General features: G+C 67.1%; 3 protein-coding genes across 3 annotated transcripts; 1 reads left to right on the top strand and 2 right to left on the bottom strand.

The window, feature by feature from the left end:
* Window positions 1–965: 965 nt before the first annotated feature.
* Window positions 966–13,448, bottom strand: CEP131 (centrosomal protein 131). Its single transcript, XM_058675696.1, has 26 exons — window positions 13,294–13,448; window positions 12,513–12,710; window positions 10,926–11,023; window positions 10,214–10,328; window positions 10,001–10,128; window positions 9,554–9,667; window positions 8,967–9,113; window positions 7,931–8,054; window positions 7,464–7,574; window positions 7,251–7,374; window positions 6,621–6,715; window positions 6,288–6,449; window positions 5,930–6,103; window positions 5,540–5,665; window positions 5,340–5,465; window positions 4,763–4,879; window positions 4,465–4,567; window positions 3,516–3,717; window positions 3,109–3,216; window positions 2,811–2,928; window positions 2,653–2,727; window positions 2,422–2,564; window positions 2,085–2,262; window positions 1,679–1,842; window positions 1,240–1,300; window positions 966–1,159 (listed from the first exon to the last, which is right to left on the bottom strand). Exons 2-26 carry the CDS (start codon window positions 12,687–12,689, stop codon window positions 1,079–1,081), a joined length of 3,171 nt encoding a protein of 1,056 aa, XP_058531679.1. The 5' UTR covers window positions 12,690–12,710; window positions 13,294–13,448; the 3' UTR covers window positions 966–1,078.
* Window positions 13,449–15,908: 2,460 nt separating this feature from the next.
* Window positions 15,909–20,811, bottom strand: TEPSIN (TEPSIN adaptor related protein complex 4 accessory protein). The gene is given in 14 exon segments (XM_012929144.2): window positions 15,909–16,356; window positions 16,849–16,983; window positions 17,356–17,434; window positions 17,518–17,631; window positions 17,800–17,974; window positions 18,167–18,364; window positions 19,209–19,280; window positions 19,358–19,420; window positions 19,423–19,435; window positions 19,575–19,642; window positions 20,040–20,133; window positions 20,214–20,305; window positions 20,437–20,509; window positions 20,680–20,811. Coding segments are annotated over 14 exon segments (1,644 nt in total). The 5' UTR covers window positions 20,728–20,811; the 3' UTR covers window positions 15,909–15,936.
* Window positions 20,812–20,918: 107 nt separating this feature from the next.
* On the top strand, window positions 20,919–21,433 carry NDUFAF8 (NADH:ubiquinone oxidoreductase complex assembly factor 8). The gene is made up of 3 exons (XM_058675695.1): window positions 20,919–21,066; window positions 21,158–21,268; window positions 21,338–21,433. The coding sequence occupies exons 1-3, from the start codon at window positions 20,983–20,985 to the stop codon at window positions 21,431–21,433; spliced, it is 291 nt and encodes a 96-aa protein (XP_058531678.1). The 5' UTR covers window positions 20,919–20,982.
* The last annotated feature ends 236 nt before the right edge of the window (window positions 21,434–21,669 follow it).

Below are 21,669 nucleotides of genomic sequence, written 5' to 3'. Positions count from 1 at the left end.
AATTTACTCCTGGACACAGCAGTGTCACTGGGAGACAGCACAGACCTTCTGGGAGCCCGCTGGTACAGGCTGCTGTCCCCACTCGCCTGGGCTGGACACATCCTGGGGGTACAGCCTCTAGTCCTGGCTGACCCCTCCAGCCCCTGGGGACAAGCAGGAACCTGCCTGGGGCTGTCACCAGGGCACCCGAGAGCAGAGGCATGGGACCTGGGTTCTAGCTGGGACATCGGGCAAGTCCCTCAGCTCCTGAGCACGCCAGGGGACAGCGCGAAGCCCATGTCCCTCCAGATGCTGGCCGCTGTCCCCTCCTGTGGGAGGTTAGCTGGCCAGCCCAGTATGGATGTTCCAAGTGGCGGTGAGCCCCCGGAGTGGGCAGACCAGGCAGAGGACAACTGGAGCCCCACGCCCCATCCACTGGCTCCCCAGAGCCTGGGGTTACCTGGTAGAGCTTCAAGCTGCGCAGCAGGCCTGGCTGTGGGCACAGGGCTGGACAGCATGGGCCTCATCATGCCCAAGGTGAAGTGTGGCCACAGGACGTAGGAGAGTGGGGGAGAGGCTGGCTCCTGCCGGCTGCACCGTCAGCCCCGGGGGTCCTGGCTGTGTGGGCTGCACGGTACACGCAGCTGTGCCGGTGCAGGCTCCATGGGTGTGGTGAGGGGGTATGGGCACCCATCCTCCCGGGAATGAATGGAGATCAGGAGAGGCTGGCAGGTCCAATGTCCGGACTAGGGGCACACTGGGACCCGTCCCTGTGGGACTCTGTTTCCGCCACCCCTTCCCCCCGCCCCCCCGCAGGTGGCTCTGTCTGCCCCTCGGGCCAAGATGGACGAGGACTTCTCCCACAGGGAGACGGCGTGGAGACCCCACGGCGCAGCGCCTGCAGCCGGCCGGAGCCTCGCCCCGGGTGCTGAGCAGGAAGGGCGGAGGACCTGCAGGAGCGCAGGAAAAGCAGAAACGCGGACCACTGGAGCATGGCCCCTTTACTGAGAGACCAGCAGGGAATTCTGGCTCGGCGAGGGCAGGAGGCAGAGTGGGCTCTGCAGCCGGCACGGGCACTGCCCCGCTGGCTCCCATGGCATCACTTGGCTTCGTTTGGTGCTCGGGGCGGCTGCCGCCGCTGCAGCAGCCCCTCCAGGTGGTCCGCACGCCTCACCGCGGCCTGCAGCAGTGCGCAGGGTGAGCCCAGGATCACCCCAGGCCAGCTGGAGCCACCCCCTCCCAGGGCGGCCCTGGCACCACCTCATGCTGCCTCCGCAGGCTGTCCACGGCCTCCTCCTTCTTTGCCAGGGCAGTCTTCACCCTGAGGGGGACACGGAGTGGCTCCCATGCAGCCCCTCAGCCAGAGGCCAGTGTGTGGCCCCCAGGGGACCCCAGGAAGAGCTGTCCTGTTGTCCCGTTTGCATGGGTGTGGCACCCGGTGATCCTGAGATGTAGTGGAGGCCAGGCTGAGGTGGGTGAGGAATCCCCCCACGCCCCCTGCCCTGCCAGATGCTCAGAACGCAGGGTGGCATTGCGCAGGGACCCCCCAGATCCCCCAACAGCTTAGTCCTTGGAGGCCCTGGTCCCACGGAGCAGTGGGGAGGGGAGACAGAGCCCAAGCCTGTGGGACACCTGGGGTCCCGGATTGGAGGCCCCCCGCCTAGCTGGGCGCTGAAGGGCCTGCGGGTCCCCTGCCCACCTCCGGTGCACCTCGTCCAGCTCCAGCCGCTGACAGGCCTGCAGTGCTGCCAGCTCAGCCTTGACCTGTCGGTTCTCCTCCTCGGAGGCAGCCAGCTGCTCGGCAAACTCCTGGCGGACCACCTGCGCCAGGTTACCTCGCTCGGCAGTCAGCCGCTCGCTCACCTGGGGGCAGGGCCAGAGCAGAGTGCCCAGGGGCGGGTGAGAGAGGTCCGGGCTGAGGCGGCTGGGCTCGCGTGTGTGCGGGTGTGTGTGCTGGGTGCAGGCCGGCTGGGCTGGGCATGTGGGGCATGGGTATGGGCCGGCTGGGCTGGGCATGCAGGGCACGGGTGTGGGCTGGCTGTGCTGGGTGCAGGCCGACTGGGCTGGCGTGTGGGCATGCAGGACACAGGTGCGGACTGGCTCACCGCACGCTCCTGCTGCAGCTCCTTCTCCCTCTGCCGCAGCAGGCCCCGCAGGCGCAGGGCCTCCCCCTCGGCCTCCCCCAGGCGCCCCTGCAGCTCAGCGCAGCGGCCCTGCAGCTTCCGCTCTGACTGCTCCAGCTCCTGCAGCTCTGCCTCGTATTTGTCCCTGATGCGCTGGACACTGCGGGCGGAGAGCAGCAGGTCCATGTGTCCAGCACGGCCTCCACCCACCCCCCCACCGGCCCCGGCCGCCCCCCACCTGCCCCGGCCGCCCCTCACCGGCCCTCGGCCGCCCCCCACCGGCCCCGGCCGCCCCCCACCTGCCCCGGCCGCCCCTCACCGGCCCTCGGCCGCCCTCTCGCCCTCCTCCCTGGCCTGCGTCGTGTCGGCCTCCAGGCGCCGGATGACCGCCTCGATCTCTTTGTCCCGCTCCTGCCGGAGCTCCTCCCTCAGTGCCCGCTCGTGCTGCAGCAGCCAGGCCTCCTGGGGGGCAGGCCCGAGACGATGGCCGAGTCTGGACCCAACACGGGGGACAGGGTTCCCAGGGAGCCCCCCCAGACGCAAGGCTCACCTCCTTCTTGGCACAGCTGGCTGTCCAGGCCTGGCGCTCGGCCTCCAGCTGGTCCTTGAGGGCCGCCAGCTCCGCCTGCAGGGCACAGGGCCGTGAGAGCCAGCAGGCCGCCTCAGCCAGGGCCAAGGTCAGGGCCGCTGGGGTCGGGGCCCTCTGACCTGGTGCCGCCGCTCTTGCTCCTCCTGGCCCCTCTCGAACTCGGCCCTCAGGGCTCGGGCCGACTCAGAGGTGCTCTGCTCCAGCTGGCGTCTCAGCTCCTCCAGCTCGGCCTGCTGCCTGCAGGGGCCCGGGGTCAGCGGGGGATGGGGCAGGGGTCAGCGGGGGATGCGGCAGGGGTCAGCGGGGTATGGGGCAGGGGTCAGCGGGGGATGGGGCAGGGGTCAGCGGGGGATGGGGCCCGGGGTCAGCGGGGGATGGGGCAGGGGTCAGCGGGCGCAGGGTCGCCCTGGGTGGTACCTGGCCGCCTGCTGGCCCAGCCGCTCCTTCTCGGCAGCCACCTCAGCCTGCAGCCGCCGCCGCTGCTGCTCCAGGGCCAGCTGCTCCTGCTCCAGCTGTTGCTCGAACCTGCTTGCGGGGGCCGGCCGGTCGGCAGCTCAGCCCTGGCTCCCGCAGCCCGCAGCAGACCAACCCCACCCAGAGACCTCTGCACCTCCCCCGGAGCCTGCTCGGCCACTTCTGCCATCCACCTCTGCCCAGCAGCCTCTGAGGGAAGCCCAGGGGACCATGGGGTCGGGGGGCCACCGGACACTGCTGCCCACCCAGTGGACATGGCCGGACATGGCCCACAGCCACCAGGCCTGGTCACACCCGGAGGTTCCGCCTGGGGAGCCCGGCCCAGCCCAGCGCCCAGCCCCGAGGCCCACCGCTGCCGGGCGCGCTCCCGCTCCTGCCGGCCCAGCTCCTCCTTCTCCTGCGCCAGGCGGACACGCAGCTCCTCCGCCTGGCGCAGCTGCCGCTGGGCAGCCCGCTCCTCCGCCTGCTGCAGCTCCGCCTCGTGCAGGCCACGCAGCCGCCGCAGCTCCTGCTTGTGCTTGGAGATCAGCCTCTGCACCTCGGGCTCCAGGCCTGGGGAGGGGGGCATGCTGCAAGGGGACCCCGTACCCCTTGCCTCTCAGCTCAGGCCCACATCCTGCGGCAGTGCCCCGTCCCAGGCTAGTCCTTACGGGGCCAGGACGGGGCTGTGGCCTCTGTCTAGAGCTCTAACCCTTCCTGGGAGGGTCCTGTGCTGCTGCGGCCACGGCCACCGCTCTCTCCAAGAGCCCCCACCCACCTGACCCTGACCCCCGCCCACCTCTGACCTGACCCCTGCTCACCTCTGACCTGACCCCCACCTGCTCACCTCTGACCTGACTCCTGCTCACCTCTGACCTGACCCCCCGCCCACCTCTGACCTGACCCCTGCTCACCTCTGACCTGACCCCTGCTCACCTCTGACCTGACCCCCCGCCCACCTCTGACCTGACCCCTGCTCACCTCTGACCTGACCCCTGCTCACCTCTGACCTGACCCCCCCGCCCACCTCTGACCTGACACACTGCCCACCTCTAACCTGACTCCTGCCCACCTCTGACCTGACCCCCGCCAACCTCTGACCTGACCCCTGCTCACCTCTGACCTGACCCCCGCCCACCTCTGACCTGACCCCCCCCGCCCACCTCTGACCTGACCCCTGCTCACCTCTGACCTGACCCCCCCGCCCACCTCTGACCTGACCCCCTGCTCACCTCTGACCTGACCCCCGCCCACCTCTGACCTGACCGCCGCCCACCTCTGACCTGACCCCCGCCCACCTCTGACCTGACCCCTGCTCACCTCTGACGGTGATCTCTTTGATCCTCCTGGTCTTCTCATGGATCCACTTCTCCCTGCGGACTTTCTCAGCCGCGCTCATCAGCTCTTTGAGCTTCTTCATCTCCTGAAGACGAGGCCCAGGCAGTGAGGAAACGCTTCTGGGCAGGGAGCTGAGCTCATGCCACGGGAGGTGCAGCTGGCCTGGACCCGGCTCCCCACACGGGCCCCGACTACGTGGGACCTAGGGACGGTCCTCTACCCCGGCCTTAGCCCAAAGGCACCAGGCAGCTGCGGGGCACGGGGGGCGTCCTGGACACACCAGCTCGTGTTGCTCCTGCATATGGGCTGTCTGCTCCCGGCTCCGCTGGTCCCCAAGCTTCAGCTCAGCCACCACTGCTTCACACTTCTGGCTGAGGACCTTCTTGTCCTCAATCAGCTGTGGCAATAAAAGCGGGGAGGTGAGGCTCTGCCCCGGATCAGGGGAACCCTTCTCCCAGGGCCCTCCATTCTGAGCCTTAGATCTGTCAGACACGCAGTACAGACAGCCTCAGGCTCGCCCGGGACAAGGTCACTGGGTCACCAGCCTGGGATGGGATGGCCCCCTGGACATGTGGACACAAGGACGCTGACCACCAAAGCCACCTCTGCTCCGCACAGCCCTGAGCCTCATGCTCACTGGGAGGCTCTGACTGCCTGGCAGCCCCCACGGCAGCAGTGGACACCTCCCTAGGGCAGACTCAGCTTGGGTAACACGGCAGAGCCTTGGGCTCCTCCAGCAAACCCGCCCCTCTACACGCCTGGACGGCAGGACGCACATGACTGCACCACTGGAGCCCAGAAGGCTCTAGAAGCTCCGTGAGACCCGTGCTACCTGCTCTGGCCCCAGCGCCTGTCACCTGGTCAATGAAGGACAGATGTCGCTGGGCAGCAGCCTCGTAGTGCTCCCTCTGCTGCCGCAGCTGCCTGTCCAGCTCCTTCTGGGCCTCCCGGACCCTGCGGGCGGTGAGGTCGCGCTGCTGTGCCTGCAGGGCAGAGGGGACAGTGCTGGGCCCGGCTCCGGCAGGCCCGGGGCATGGGGAAGGCGGGCGGCCATTACCAGAGCCCTCCGGAGCAGCCCCAGCGCCTGCCTCTTTTCCTCCACCTCCAGCCTCAGCCTCATCACCGACGCGTTTGCCTCCGATGACAGCTCAGGGCACCTCCGCCCAGCCTCCGCCTCCTGCCCCTGTAGACACGGACAGGCCTTGGGCAAGCAGCCCCTGCTGGGGAGCTGGAGCTGGCCGGAGACACGCTGTGGGGTGACAGCCCGAGTTGGGAAGAGTCCCGTGGCTGGAGCCAGGGCCGCAGATGGGACGCATGGGGGCACAGAAGGGACCCACAGGACCCATGGCATCAGGAGCCAAGCACAGACCACTGACAGAGTGCTGTCCCTCGCCCACGGAGACCCAGAGCAGCTGTCGGGTGCCCGTGGGGCCCAGCGAGCTCGCACCTCGCCCGAGGGGACCGGCTGCTCCTGCTCCCCGATCTCCATCTCGTCCAAGAAGTTCATGATGCCCTGCAGCTTGGCCTCGGACAGCAGCGTCCCGTCGGCGGCCTCGGACGAGGCTGCGTCCAGCTCCCCAAGCCGCTGCAGGTTGTCGGCCGTCAGCGAGCTGGTGGCGTCCTCCTGCGGGAGGGACCAGCACGGCGGTTGGGGCCCCTGGAGAAGGGTGTGGCAGGGCAGTGACAGGAGGGGCAGCCAGCACTGGTGTCCCAGGCCTTCAGGGGCTGCTGCCCGAGACTGCACAGGCCAGTCCCCCCAGAGAAGGCCTCCCTGGGGGGGGATGCCGACACAGGCCCAGGGTCACCTCGTCCATCCAGGCGTATCTCTCCTTGCGACAGGCCCTGGGTGGGGGAAGTGGCTCCGGCTCCTCCTCCAGCAGCCTCAGCGTGTCCAACAGTTCGTCCAAGCTCGTCCTGGGCTGAACCTTGCTATGGGTCAGGTCCTCATTGGCGACACTGGGGCCGGCCTGGGGACATGGCAGTGGGGAGCCAGCAGGGCTGCTGGTGACCGAGCCTGGGCCAGGGCCTCCTGTGCCGACTCTTGTGGCCACGGCCACCCGGCCACCCACCATCCCAGGGAGGGCTCCCTGGGCCACAGCCTCAGCCCTGACCAGGGTGGACCCCTCAGCACTACAGACCTGAGGCTTGTCTGCCAGGGCTCGCGGGGGCTCAAAGGGCTGGCTAGAGGCAGGTGGGCAGGGACCCACTGGGCCTGCAGAGCTGACGCCTGCACCTGCGTGGCAGGACAACGGCCCATCATGGGCAACACATCACAGACAGCCGAGCAAGCCAGGGGCAGGTCCCACGGAGCTCCGGATGTCAGGGTGTAGGGCCAGGGAAGCTGGTGCACCCCAGGACCCAGCCTCTCTGCTCCAGGGGGTCACCTTGGTCTGGGACCAAGTATCCAGGAGCCATCAGCTAGGTTAGCCCAAGACAGTGAGGCAGGGCATAGCCCTGGGAGCCCTGTAGGGACTGCACCTCCCAGCCAGCAGGAGGGAGGGGGCAGCGGCCTGTGTGTGTGTGCGGGAGGACAGGGAGGGGGCAGCGGCCTGTGTGTGTGCGGCGGACAGGGAGGGGCAGAGGGCTGCATGTATGTGGGAGGGGCAGGGAGGGGCAGAGGCCTGTGCAGGACAGGGAAGGGGCAGTAGCCTGTGTGTGCAGGCAGACAGGGAGGGGCAGTGGCCTGTGCGTGTGTGCAGGCCCACAGGGAGGGGCAGCGGCCTGTGTGTGTGTGCGGAGGGACAGGGAGGGGCAGCGGCCGGGCTCACCCCCACTGTCATTGTTGGCTTTGACAGCACGCCGGGGAGTCCCTGGCACACTAGCCCTCCAGGGCTCCTGGGGCAGCCCGGGCTCCATGTTGCTCGACTTCTGGGCCCGCTTCTGTTGCAGCTCCTGGCAGGGGCAGGATGGGGGCCTGTGTGAGTCGCTCAAGGGAAGGTGGCCCCTGGCCCTCCCCTGGCCCTCCCCTGGCCCTCGGGTACCTGAATGGCCGCCCGCCTGGCCTCACGTGCCTTCTCCTCACGGGCCTTCCTCCGTGCTGCCGCCTCATGCCTGTGTGCATCCAGGAGGCCCTCCCGGGCCGGCCGCTGCTCCTGCCACAGGGCAGAGGCCACGGCATCCCTGGGTGTAGAGGACAGAGCCCCCGGCCCCAGGATACTAGAGGTCCCAGAACCAGGACACACCCCCAGGGAGAGTGAGGCAGAACTGGCCACATCTGCTCTACCAAGGCCAAGTGTGGCCCCTGGGCTCCGCATCTCAGCCAGCAAGCTTCATTCTGGGCTTGGCGGGTGAGTTACCCAGGCCCAAGAATGGACATAAGGGCCAGGCTGGCACAGGGCACAACTCCAGGCCCCTGGTGCCAGTGTTGGGATCTCTGCCTTACACAGAACCCTGGACGCACCTCTCCAAGTGTCCCCCAGGAGCAGCCTGGCATGACCCCCGCACCCACACCGACCTCTCGCTTGGATGCCAGCAGGCGCTCCAGGCTGGCAGCTGCTGCATGGCGACACTGCACCTGCCGACGGTACCAGCGCTGGATGGTGATGGCAGCCTGGTTCACCTGGTGGATAAACCTGTCCAGAGGGCAGGACTCAGGGCAAGCCCGCGTGGACCCAGACCGATGGCCACACATGTCGCCAAGGCTGTGTGCTGGGACGCAGCCCAATGGCCAAGCTCAGCCTGCTCCACCGAAACCCAAAGCTGGGGCCCAAGACACCAGCGTCACATACGGGCACCAGTTCAAGTCCCAGCTGCTCCACTTCTGACCAGCCCCCTGCTTAGGGCCTGGGAAAGCAGCAGACGACACCCATGTGCTTGGGACCTGCACCCATGCAGGAGACCCAGAAGCAGCTCTTCACTGGGCTTTGGCCCAGCCCTTCCCTGTCTGTTGTGCCCTGGGGAGTGAGCCAGCAGGTGGGAGATCCCCCCACTCCATACTCATATCATAGCCCTTTCAAATAAATAAACCTTAAGGAAAAACAGCCTCCCTCCCGGAAGTCAACAAGAAACAGTGTCCACCTCTGGCTGAGGTGGCTGAGAGCAGTCATGGCAGAACACAGTGCCCAGCACCCATGCCCGGCCCGAGGGGCCCTGGAGGGTGGCCGTGTTCCGACAGCGCCCCAGCAGTGCTCACAGGGAAGGGAGCTGGCCCCAGCCAGGCCACACCGCGGAGCAGCAAGATAGAGATTCACACAGTCTCAGTTACTGGAATGTTCCGCAGCTTGGTAAGCTGACAGCACCACATGCCCTTTTCAAACCCATGGACTGGGGGATCCAGGGCTGTGGTGCTCAGCTGCTCCTGTTCTGGCTACTCCTAGAGCCAAGCCAACGAGAGCAGCACAGGGCGGGGGTCTTGGAGGGGTTCCCGGGGCCTGTGCCAAGCTTACCTGGCCACCCTCCCACTCCCAGGGCCATCCTTTTTGGGGACGTGAAGTCACAGGGCCCTACCTGCCTCCTGGCTCCCCACAGCCCAGCCCGGCGCTCACCTCTCAGCCTCCTCCTCGGTCACCTCTGTCCTCCGCGGGCTCCTGGCTACTGGGGCCACGTCCCCTGCTGCCGGGCTGCTGCTCAAGACATTCTTCGGAGCCTTCCGGAAGCTGCCACCCTCACAGGTGGCTGCCTTGACAACATTGCTGACGGCCAGGAATGGAGAAGTCAGGCTCACTGACCCACCCCCAGACGGGCACCGGGCACCTCAGCCTGCAGCCCGTAGCAATGCCCAGGCCACTTCCCAGGCCATGTACGCTGCCCAGGGAGTGCGGGGCAGGGCGTGGCACGGCCAGCAGCTTCCCTGGCCCTAACCGTCTGCTCCCTCCTCAGCCCTCGGACAGGAGACAGAGAGAGAGCCGTGAGCACTCAGCTCCTGCGGACCAAGGGCCAGGAGGACGGAGAGAAATCGCCCACCTGCTGCTCCACTTAATGCCCCAACAGCCCAACACTGGGGCCACTGCTCCTACTCCCAAGCTGGGTCAGAGACACCACAGCAGGACCAGCACCGACACCCCGCCCAACCCGCCGAGGGTGGAGGGCTCCTGGGCAAGCTTGGCCCTTGCAGAGCCCGATGCAGCCTTACTTGAGGGAGGGAGCTGCCTGGTTGGAGCTCTTTGGGGCAGCACCCCTCTGTCCTGGAGCGTAGTGGTTGTGCACCATGGCAGTGACACAGTTGCCCACGGCTGCCTTGCTGCTCCTATGGTGACAGGGAGGGTCAAGTGGCAGGGCTGGCCGCCTGCTGGGGCCACGCTGTGGGTAGAGCTTACCAGTGAGGTCAGTAGTCCTAATGCCCCCCATGCGCCCCCTCGGCACCTCCCCAGCCCCGCCCCCAACGCTGCTCAGCGCCCACCGCTCCAGGCTGAGATGAGCGCGGTCCTCTCTGGATGCCTAGCTGTGTGCCTGCTGCCCGGGGCTCTGTTTTGGGGCACATGGGCAGGGGTCTGGCCAGTGGGGACTCTTCTCTGGGGTTCTCCAGTCAGACACCCCAACAGGCCAGGCCTTGGGTCAGAGGCCAGCCAGGGCTCCGCACCTGTTGTTGGCTGTGAAGTTGGCCTCCAGGGCCCTGGTCTGCTCTCTGCCCTGCAGGTCCGATGGTGGGTCGCAGGCGCTCGTGCCCCGGGCTCTGGATGCCCAGCCGGAAGCCTGGGGCTCCTCATCCTGCACGAGACGGTCAAACACTGCTTCCACTGGGCACCCACGCCTCCCACCCCCACCCCAGGGCCATGGGCCATGCCACCCTCACCAGCACATTCCACGTGGCTCCCTTCTCACTGGCCACCTTGCTCAGCTTGGCCGGTCTCTTCCCCTGGTCAGGGCTACCCTCAAAAAGTGCTAGGAAGTCAGGGGGCTCCCCAAGCCTGCGTACAGAGAATATGCACCGTGACCCCAGCACAGCCGCACGCATGCAGGGGCAGGGCTGCCGTGGTCACAGTCATGGACCCTAGGCCAAGTGCATGCGGCCCAGCACCCCAATGCCCACCAGGACCACTCCTGGGGCTCCCACGGTTCTGACATGGCCCACGGTGTCTCCGCCTCAGCCAAGCCCATCACTGCCAGGTGTACATGCTGAGTGATGGCTCACAGGCTGGGACCGCAGGGCAGTAGGAGGGTCTGCAACCAAACTAGGACCAACCCAGGGGTCAAGGATGGAGCCACAGACCCCTGGAGAGGGCTTCCCGGCCAGCGGTCAACACACCCCATGGGGTGAGCCCTGCCAGCGTCCTGAGGGCACAGCTGCCCAGCACACACACTACATGCACGAACAGCAGGGGTGCGGGTGGGGGCAGTGTTAGTGCCACGGGGGCCACCAGCATCCCCCATGCCCACAGCAGCTAGTAAGCAATGGGGCAGAGCACGCTCAGTGTAGCTGCGGGCTGCAGCAGGGGCCCTGGGGTCACAGCCCCATGTGGCTGCCCCACCTGCACTCCAGCCCAGATGCCCACGGGTCCAGTTACCTGGGTGGGGAGCCGGGCCACAGCCGGCCAACCTGTGTGGCGCTGCTGGACCTCCGAAGGTTGTTGATGGCCCGGGAGTCTGCAGGCCCTGCTGCCTCCTACACACAAACGGGTCACAGCAGTTAGGGGATCCGGCTGGTGGCCCCAGGACATGGCCTACTCAGGTGAGGGGCTCTTAGCCAGGGCTGTCAGCATGGTCACCACCTTCACTGACCAGCAAGCTCCCGGAACGCCAGGCACCTGGGCCCCTTTCTTCACGTGCTAAGCCCTGGGCTCTGGTGAGGAGCTCCGGGCGGGCAGATGGGTATGGAGCCAGAGCCCCCCAGGGCTGCCACCACCTCTGCCTGGACCCTTGTGGAGAGACAGGGGACGCAGTGGGGGCAGAGAGCAAAAGAGGGCTGAGTCGCCAGGGTTTGTGTGGCTGCCAGCCGATGGTGTAGCAAGGGGCACAGCAGGGTACAGCTGGCAAGAGCCAAGGACCGACAGCCACGCCCATCCGTGGGACCTCACCTGGGCTCGGCTCAGACCCAGCAGCCCCCCAGGACCCACTGTGGAGCGCGACACAAGGGTGCCTCAGCGAGCGCACGGAGAAGGGCCAGTAAAGTGGCATCGCATGCTAAGCCTCCACCTGCAGCGTTCCACAGAGGCGCCGGTTCGAGTCCTGGCTGCTCCACTTTCGATCCAGCTCCCTGCTTACGCAGCTGCGGCAGCAGTGGAGGATGGCCCAAGTGCTTGGACCCCTGCACCCACGTGGGAGACCTGGGCAAAACGCCGGCCCCAGTTATGGGGCCATTTGGGGCCTGAGTCACCAGATGGCCAACCTCCCTCTGTTGATTTTCACTCTCTGCAGCTCCTCCAAGTAAACAAGTAAGCAAATCCTTTTCAAGGTGTGTTTAATTTTGGTGCAGGAAATCTTGAAGCCCAAGAGCAGTTTTATCCGGAAGGGCCATCTCGGTGGACTTCTTCCAGACACCTGGCTACGCTCCAAGGACACAGACACAGGGCCAGGGCTGTGGCCCCGTGTGCAGATCAGACAGTGCATGGGACGCCCCCGGGCCACGGCCTGGCGTCCAAGGCCCGGACACCGGCCTGCAGGTCAGCCAAGATGCAGGCCTGGCCCCCCTGGAGAGACTCACCTGTGACCTGCTCCGATGCACGGGTGTGGGGTGGGGGTCGGTGCTTGGGGGCCCCGACCTCGTATGAGGTCCCAGCTCCCTGCCAATGTGCCTGGAAGGCGGCAGGTGTCCGCCCCCGCCCCGTGCAAGAGGCCCTGAGCGAGCCAGACTTGAGCCTGACCCAGCCCTGGCTCTCGCGGCCCCTTTGGAGTGACCCAGTGATGCAGGGACACTGCCTCCCAAATACACAATCTTATAAAACACGCATGTGCAATGAGGAAATGACTCATACATAGGGCGAGGGGCTCCCAGGACGTCAGGGGCAGGGGTCCACTCCCCTGGTGTCGCGGGGGAAGGGGGCGCCTTGGAAGGAGCTGGGAGACCAGCAGCAGCCATGACACAGGCGGATCCCGACACGGGGCAGAACGGAACTCCAGGCCTGTCCTTGACCTCGCTGAGGGCCCATACTCACCAGCGCTCTGCTCCGGGGCCTGCTGCCTGAGACCACGGACACGGAGCGGACGAGGGACCGACAGGTGGAGGCGCTGCCCGGGCGCCGGGACATGGGCGGGGGCAGGCCGGTCAGACACAGGTCCAGGCCCTCGGGGCTACTCTCGGGGGTGCTGGGGGTGGCACGTGTGCCTCGCATGGTAGACGGACGAGGCAGGCCCTGCGAGGAAAGCCACAGTGAGCCACGGCCCCTGCAGCTCAGCCTTGGGCCACCTGCCCGGGAGCGCAGAAGCCACATCTGAGCCCCCCTCCGAAGTGAGGCTGGGCAGGAGGGTGGACAGCGGAGAGAGGCCGGACCTCCCCGGCAAGGACAGCCTGTCCCAGCCGGTTGGACCAAGCAGGGCCCCGCAGACTGCCCAGCCCAGTGGCCAGGCCCTGGGACGGCCCCACACTCCTAGGCGGCTGCTCGGTGAGGGGGACCCGGGGAGGTCAGTGCCGTGGCCTCGGCCACCAGCCTGGGTCGCTGAGGCGACACCTGACACACCCGGCTGGTAAACACAGCCTCTCCATGGGAACCTCGGAGCCGGCGCCAAGGAGGCCGGGGGCCACCTCGCCAGCAAGGGGCGGCATCCGCGGCCTGGCTGCCAGGGTCCACGCGGGCAAGCCCGCCGCTCCCCTCTGCCCGGGCCCCGAGGGAGCCGGACGGGACTCCATGCTGCCCCCCGGGAGCGTGCAGAGCTCCCCGCCTGCGTGCACCCTGCACCTGCGCGCCCTTCACCCAGGCCGCCCCCGACCCCTCTCACCTGCGCGGGCCAGGCCTGGGCGAGAGGCCCGCGGACACAGCTGGCGGGTGGACGCGCGGACCCGCGACCACAATGCCGCGGCCACTAGCAACCAGCCTGGCCCCGCCCCCGCTGTCCGTCACGCCGGCCCGCCCTCCCTGCGCGCGCCTCTCCAGGATTGGACCTCGGACTGCCAGCCCTGGCGACGTCGGGCGCTCGTTGAGCCTCTCGGCTGTCCCTCACAGGGTTCCAGCGTTCGATTGGACACGACTCCAGGGGGCGGGGCCTGTGGGGGCGGGACCAGGGCCGATGGTGCCGAAGCTGCAGGGCAGAGGCGGAGCCAGAGGGAGCGGGCGGGGCGCGGGGCGGAGCCAGAGAGAGCGGGCGGGGCGCGGGGCGGGGCCTGGCCGGCGGGGCGGATGCAGGAGCAAGGCCTCCCCAGGAGGGGTCGTGGCCTCTCTCTCCGTGGTTGAAGGTTGTTCGGTCCGTTGCCCTCAGATGGACATGGTGGACCCCCAGCCCGGCCTTCAGCGTCTGGGTTTGGTAAGTTGGGGCGCACCAGGGTCTGAGCGTGCAGACAGGGACGTCCCGTCCATGGGGACAGGTCACCCACACCGTGGACACCAGCTGCCCCGGGGCGGGTCACTCCCAGGCCCCTCGGGCAGCTGTCCTCCATCACGGAGGCCCCGCAGCGTTCCAGAGGGCTGTGGGATCCCGCCCTGCATTGTCAGCTTTACCAGTTTATTCACTTGGAAGACAGTGCCCAGGAGGAAGGGGCAGCTTCCACCTGCTGGCCCCAAAGGCGGGAAGCAGGGGACACTCTGAAGGCAGTCGGACAGGCGCCTCGCACTGCTGCATTTCCCTGGCAGCTGCTGAGGTCGGGACCCCGGCCTGCACTGGTCAGCCCTGTGGCCAGCCACACACCGGCCCACACCTGCACACCCTAACCGGGTTTACCTTCGGGGTGGGGTATCGGCCACAGAGTCTTTATGGAAGGCCCTCAGGGGAGTGACCCAGGTCTCCCACCAGCCTTTATTTTTATTGGAAAGGCAGATTTACAGAGGGGAGAGGCAGACAGAAAAGATCTTTTTTTTTTTTAAAGATTTATTCATTTTATTACAGTCAGATATACAGAGAGGAGGAGAATCAGAGAGGAAGATCTTCCGTCCGATGATTCACTCCCCAAGTGAGCCGCAACAGGCCGATGCGCGCCGATCCGAAGCCGGGAACCTGGAACCTCTTCCGGGTCTCCCACGCGGGTGCAGGGTCCCAATGCATTGGGCCGTCCTCAACTGCTTTCCCAGGCCACAAGCAGGGAGCTGGATGGGAAGTGGGCTGCCGGGATTAGAACCGGCGCCCATATGGGATCCCGGAGCCTTCAAGGCGAGGACTTGAGCCACTAGGCCATGCCGCCGGGCCCGACAGAAAGATCTTCCATCTTCTGGTTCACTCCCCAAGAGGAAGCAACAGCCAGAGCTGAGCCGATCTGAAGCCAGGAGCCAGGAGATTCCTGCGGGTCTCCCATGTGGGCGCAGGGCTTTCCCCGGCCACAGGCAGGGAGCTCAGTGGCAAGTGGAGCAGCCCGGACTTGAACTAGTGCAGGATGGCGCCAGGAGGCCAAGGTCTAACCCCCTCTGCCATAAGGCTGGCCCCTCTCTAGCTAATGTCTGACTCAAATAGCAGTAACAGAACAAAGCAGTGGCATAATCTATTCGACAGAAACATGTTTTAGGAGAAACCACAATATACTTTGAGTGTCATTAACAACAAAACATGTTAACTTTCATGGCTGTCCCACCATGGGCGTGCTCAGAGGAGACCCTCAGCCGTGCGGTGTGTGTCAGACATGCAAGGCCTCAGCCACCGGAAGAAGAAGCCCGAAGTAGTCAGGAAATAAAAATGAGCAGAAATTAACCAAGACAGGAAAACACTGAAAAAACAAAATAGTGAGGGCCAGGTGGAGGGGCAGCCCGGGGCCGTCCGTGCCCGCGCACCAGCGAGTCCCTCCACCCACAGGAAGAGCAGAGACCAGGTGGAGGGGCAGCCCGGGGCCGCCCGTGCCCGCGCACCAGCGAGTCCCCCCACCCACAGGAAGAGCAGAGACCAGGTCATCCCTCCAGCACTGCCGGAGGGGACATTTATTCTCCTGAGGATGAAGTACAGCTAAGGGAACAGGCAGGCCGGCACAGTCCTGGGCTGAGCCCACCTGGCAGGTGAGGTGGCAGGGACCCAGCAGCAGCTCCGGGCGCCCTGGGAGCCCAAGGGCAGCACTCAAGGCCCTCACTGTTACAGGCATCCGAGTGCAAATGGCCAGCTGTTGGCCCGGGTTGGGGGAGGGACGTGGCCCTGGCGAGGGCAGGAGGCGGGCTAGGGCCACCCAGAAAGCAGGTGCCTTGCTGCAGCTGCTGTGCTGGGCCCTGTCCAGCTCTGCTGGACCATGGCAAGGGCCTGTGTGGGCCTGGGCGGCTGACGTGGGGTGGGGGGCAGCCGGGCAGGCTGAGATCACAGCCTGCAGCTCCCCACAGCCCTCCAGGCCCCAACGCAGCATCCAGGGCCAGCGCTACCCACACCAGAGCCAGGAAAGTGAGGGGTAGTCCTGGCAGAAAGACAGGCCAGCCAGCTGTTCCGTGGCAGGGAACCCCCGCAGGCGGCAGCTCCAGGTCATCAGGCATTTAAGAAAGCGAAAACTGATGGCCCCGAGTCGGCTGCTCCCTGCGCCAAGGTCTGGGGAGCCTGGGCGCCCGGGCAAGGTGTGGGGGGGGCCTCTGTTGCAGGGCCAGGCCCTGCCAGGCGCGGGGAAGGGCAAGCCACCAGATCCATGCCAGCAAACAGGGAGGTAACCTGCTCTGGCCTGGTCTCAGCCTGCCCAATGTCCCCGGGCACTGGGGTGGGCACAGGACTCCTGGGCGAGATGGGGGCAGGGCTCAGAGGCTGCAGGAAGGCCTGGTCCACGGCGGGCGGCACTACAGCGGTCAGCAGGTCAGTCGAGCTGTCCAGGGCAGTGGTGGTGGCAGGGCCAGGCCAGGCCGGGGGCAGTGGGGCAGGGGGCCGCTGTCCGCAGGAGGCTTCCAGATGCCTCAGGATCTGTAAGCGGAAGCAGGAGTGGTGCTGGCAGTGTGGGCATGGTGCCCTCTGTCTTCTCCCCTGCAGGTAGGCTCAGGGGGCAGGACACTGGCTGGCAGATGGGTCCGCTATTGCAGTGGGGAATGTTGACCACGCACCTAAGTCTCACAAAGGGACATTTCCTGCCCAGGGCACCCATGGAAACCGTGGCCTGGAGTCACCCCTGGCAGGGAGGCATTGGCAAGCAGGAATGGGGTTGGGCTCTGTGGTCCAGGACCACACTGTAGACAGGAAACAGCATGGAAGGCACGGCTGGTGGGCGCAGTGGAAGGTCACCACCTGTGCCCAGGCACTGCACACCCAGGAGCTATGTCACAGGTGCTGCCCAGCGAGGCCAGGGGCCAACAGAAAGACAGGGAATAAGCACAGGAAGGCAGGACCCTGACCAGTGTGCCCTCTGGTGGACAGTACAAGGGTAGGGAAGGGTGACCTATGGCCCCTGCTGCCAATCACCTTTGTGGCCTTGTTGGTGACAGGTCCGGGGCTGCCTGAGCTCAGCTCCTGCAGCCGAAGGCGGGTGAGGACAAGGATGAGTTCCTGGGGAAGCAGGTCGGCATGCCCAAGGGCAGCGATGGCACCCAGCGCCCTCTGCGGGGGGTATGGAAGTCAGTGCCACAGCACCTGTGCCCAGCCCAAGGGTAGCAGCCACTGGGCACCTGCGCCCAACACCCAGGGCAGGCCTTGGGGGCTGGGGGTGGTGAGGTGGAGTACAGCCGCCCAAAAGATGCACCCTGTGTGGGCAAGCATGCCAATGCACGTGTAAGACCCACACACACAAGCACACATGGGCATGCCTGCTGACACACACACACAGGCACACCTGCTGGCACACACACACATGGGCACACCTGCTGGCACACACACACATGGGCACACCTGCTGGCACACACACACAGGCACACCTACTGACACACACATACACACACATCTGCTGGCATACACACGCCCGCCTACCCTCACCATCTGCTCACACTCGCCGGCTGCAGGCAGCTGTTCGGCCAGCAACTCCAGCACAACCTCACAGTTGAGCAGCCCGCACCTGAAGGAGGGCACAGGTGAGTGGCACAGGTAGTAGTGGCCCCCTCCTCCCCATCCCGGGGGGCCAGGGCTCCCCCAACTCACTCTTTAAGGAAGCGCTGCACCTCGCTGGGGCTCAGGAAGGCACGGGACCCCTGAGTCACCCTCCGCACCAGGCTGAGCTCTTGCTCACAGTCGCTCGGGGCCACAGTCTCAGCCCTGGCAGAGGTGGTGGCAGATCAGGGGGTCCCCCAAGCTTGGGCAGTGGGGTACAGCCAAGGACCCCCAAAAACATTCCACACCAGGCTGAGATCCTGCCGGCAGTCACTCAGGGCCACAGGCTGGGGCCCCCCAGGCACCCCTAGATGACCTGTGGCTTTGGCTCACCTCTCTGTCAACTCCCCGAATTCCCGGCTGGCACCTGGATGGCTGTCACTGCCCAAGCGGCTGCCCAAGTCAGAGGTCCTGCTCCCGCGGCTGCCCGGAGAGGAGCTCTGGGGGCTCAGGCTTCTGTCCAGGTCGTCCCAACCTCCTCCGGCCTGCCCTGGCTGGTGTCTGGCATCTGGATGCGACAGGGACAAGAGGTATGACCTCGGGACCCTCAGGTTGGGAGCCCCAGTGGCTGTGTCCTGTACAGAGGCCCTGGTGACTGCACCGCCAGGCCTCCTGTCCCCTACCACCCACATGGGAGCTCCCAAGTCTACAGTGTCAATGGCCACCGCCAAGCTTGGACCCCCAGACCTCGCCTTAGCACCTCGGGCAGCTGGGATGGCCCCACAACTCCCAGGGACAGAGCAGATGTGGCTGGCACCCAGTGTATGGGCTGGCTGGTAGGTGTCATCCTGGAGCAGGGGCCTGTGGGTGGCGGGGTCCTCAGGCCCGGGGCGCACGGCATTGGCCACAACCTCTGCAGCCTTCTGGATGGTGGACAGGAGGGCCTTGCCTGCAGAGCCTGCACGAGACAGGACATGGCACGGATAGCCTCCTGGGGGACACCCAGTCCCTTTAGGAGCTTCCTGTTGTACCCCACATAAGCAATTACAGGGCCCCTGCAGGAGACAGCCCCAAAGCGAAGCCTGAGCCTGTGCCAGGATGGCTCCCCCACGACGTTTCACGGCTGGGGCCCTGGGCCCGCAGGATGGCGAGGCAGGCTGCCCACCTGCAGCCTTCATACCCCAATAGGCACCCATGATGGTGATGGTGCCCTGCCATTCTACTCCCAGCCAGGCCACTGCCGTTGGCCCTGGAGCTGGACGGCCTCTCTAGCCAGACCTGGCCAGGCCCTCATCTCCCACCTGTCCCCAGAACAGCCTGCCTGAGCAGGAAGGGACAGGCTCCACACTGGGAGAGGGGACCAGAACAGCCACTCATGGGACCTGGCCGGTGCCAACCACCTCTACCTGCCCCCCCGTGACAGCCCTTCCAGGTACTTGACCAGTCCCCCACAGGCCATCCAGTACCTGAGCAGCCCCCACAGACCCCTTCAGTACCTGACCAGCCCCACAGAGGCCCTTCCTGTACCTGACCAGTCCCCCATGGGCTTCCCAGTACCTAAGTGGCCCCCCACAGGCCCCCTCAATACCTGAGTGGTCCCCGCAGGCCCCCCAGTACCTGAGCAGCCCCCACAGGCCACCTCCCCCTTACCTGAGCAGCCCCCCACAGGCCCCACAGTACCTAAGCAGTCCTCCATGGACCCCCCCAGTACCTGACAAGTCCCCCATAGTACCTGAGTAGCCCCCACAGGCCACCTCCCCCTTACCTGAGCAGCTCCCCACAGGTCACCCCCCCCCCAGTACCTGATTGGCCCCCGTCCTGGCTATAGCCGAAGCCCTGCAGTGTCCTGTCAAGCCTGAACTGCGAGCCCATACCTGGGGGAAGGCCTGGTGTAAGCAGCCCAGCACTGGCACCAGCACCCAGCCCCCCGGGGCCAAGGAGGCTGTGGTACCTGCTGGAGACAGAGTCCTGGGGGGTTGTGAGGAGGGCAGAGGCAAAGTGGTGTCCGTGAAAGAGTGCTTCCCAGGTCCTAGAGGGGAGGCAGGGCCTCAGCGGGGCCAGGGTGGGGGAACCCTGCTGTCCTGCCCTTACCCCAGCTGGACACTGGGGTCGCTGGCCCCCTCAAGTCCCCTCCCAGCCTGGCTCTCATGTGGCTCCCAGGGGCTCACCTGAGCAGCCGCCCGCACTTTCTGGTACAAACTGTTTCCATGCAGGGGATCTGGGGGCCCTGAGAAAGCTGAGGACAAAGTGGGGGGCTGCAACCAGCCAGGGCGCCAGGCACCCACCACACCACCCCAGGACCCTCGGCTGCCTGATCCATGCCTCCTGTGGGGAGTCCATTCCCACGGCCAACCGTACGCCTCACGCTGGACTCCCACCTGGGGTTCCCTTGCCAGCCCCCAGGGCGGCAAGAACGGAGCCCCCACAGAGTCAGGATCTCCCCTGAACCAGCCCCAGCCAAAGGGTGGCACCCGGAGAAGCTGCTCCACCCAAGAGCAACCCTCGAGCAGCGCCTGCACGTGGCAGGGGCTCACAGACCACCCTGGCTCAGGGCACTGCGGTGACCACCGGGCAGACAGCGGGCTCCCAGCTGCCCACACTGTGGGTCCCGGGTCTGGGGGCGCCCCCCGCACCCGTGGCCTCCTGGACGAGGGCCGCGTTCCGCCGGAGGATGAGCAGGAAGGAGGCGGAGCCGTGGCCGCACAGGTATCGCAGGATCTTGAGCACCTGGGGAGCAGCGGTCACTGGGGGCCGCGCCCGGACGCGCCCCTCGCTCCTGCCCCCCAACTCGCCGGGCTGGCGCCCACCTTGAGTTTCACGTGGCCCGAAGTGCTGTGCAGCCGGCCCAGCAGGTACTCCAGCAGGCACTGGCTGCTGCCCAGGGACTCGTGCGAGATTTCTGGGGTGCGCTCGGGTTAGGGAAGGGGTGCGCTGACCCCAGCCGTCCCCCAGCCGCAGCCCTGCCCGGAGCAGGTTGGGGACCCCTCCCACCCCGTTCCCACCCCGGGGGCGGGCGCTCGGCAAGGATACTGGCGATCTCCTCAAACAGGTAGCCGGGGCACGGGGCGGCGTCGTCCGCTGTGCCCTTCAGCAGGATGGGCAGCTGTGAGGGACACGGCGCGGCCCGTGAGCGGACGCCAGGGCGCCGGGGGCGGGGACCCCGGCCTGGACACCCTAGATTCAGTCGGCGAGGGCTGCAGGGCGCCCGCGGTCCCAGCCGCCATCCCGCGGGCTGCCCACCGACGCCCGCCGGGGAGGGCCGCCCTCGCTCACCCGGTGCAGGAAGCTCAGGCGGTCCCGCAGCGGCGGGGCGGCCGCCATGGTCCCGGTCGCCGCCCGGCCTGTCTGCCTCGCTTCCGCCCGGCTCTGGGTCCTCCAATCACCGTGCGAATCAGGCTCCTCCCGCCAATCGCTGGCGAGCGGACGGGCCCCGAGCGCAGCCTCGTAAACAACTTGAGCCTGAGCCAATCCGAAGTCCTGACCCGGAGACAGACGAGGACAACCGCCAATCGCAGGCGCTCAAGGTGGGAGCGCCAGCCTATCGCGCCGCGGGACGCCGGAAGAGGACGGGCCAAGATGCCGGCGGACCGGGCGGTGTGGGAGCGCGTGCGAAGTCGGCTGCGCTCGATCCCCGAGCGCCTGGCGGCCTGCGGGGCGGAGGTGAGGCCGGGACGGCGGGACGGCGGGGCGGCGGGGCGGCGGTGAGGCCGGGACGGCGGGACGGCCCTGCTCACAGCACGTCCCTCCGCAGGCCGCGGCTTACGGCCGGTGCGTGCGGGCGTCCACGGCCCCGGGCGGCCGCCTCGGCAGGGACCTGTGCGTGCGCGAGTTCGAGGCCCTGAGGAGCTGCGTGGCGGCCGCGGTAGGTGCGCGGGGCGGGCGGCGGGCGGCGGGCCCGGCCTCCCCAGCGAGCGGACGCCCTCCCTTGCAGGCCAGCAGGACGCCGCCCGCCGCTTCCCCGCGCGTGGACCCGCGGACCCCGCCTCGACCCCTGCCGTGCGCCGCGACCACTTGTACCAATAAATGACCGGCAGGTCCCCTCGGGGTCACCCCAGGCACTGCCCTCTGGCGTCGCCTCGTCCCTGGGCCTCGGGCTGCGGCGGGGGGCGCCCCCCGGGCGTGCCTGGCACCCCGCCCCCGCCCCGCGGGTGACCTGTCCTCCCCCAGCCCCGGAGGGAGCCCCCTCGGGCCGGCCGGTAGCCATGTCGGGCCGCTTTCATCTCGCAGGTCTGTTTCAAGCCAGTGTGGTGAGGGGTGGCTGTG

This window comes from Ochotona princeps, chromosome 17 (assembly GCF_030435755.1).
Source record: "Ochotona princeps isolate mOchPri1 chromosome 17, mOchPri1.hap1, whole genome shotgun sequence".
Lineage (NCBI taxonomy): Eukaryota > Metazoa > Chordata > Mammalia > Lagomorpha > Ochotonidae > Ochotona > Ochotona princeps.
This window is presented reverse-complemented; position numbering and strand designations above follow the sequence as displayed.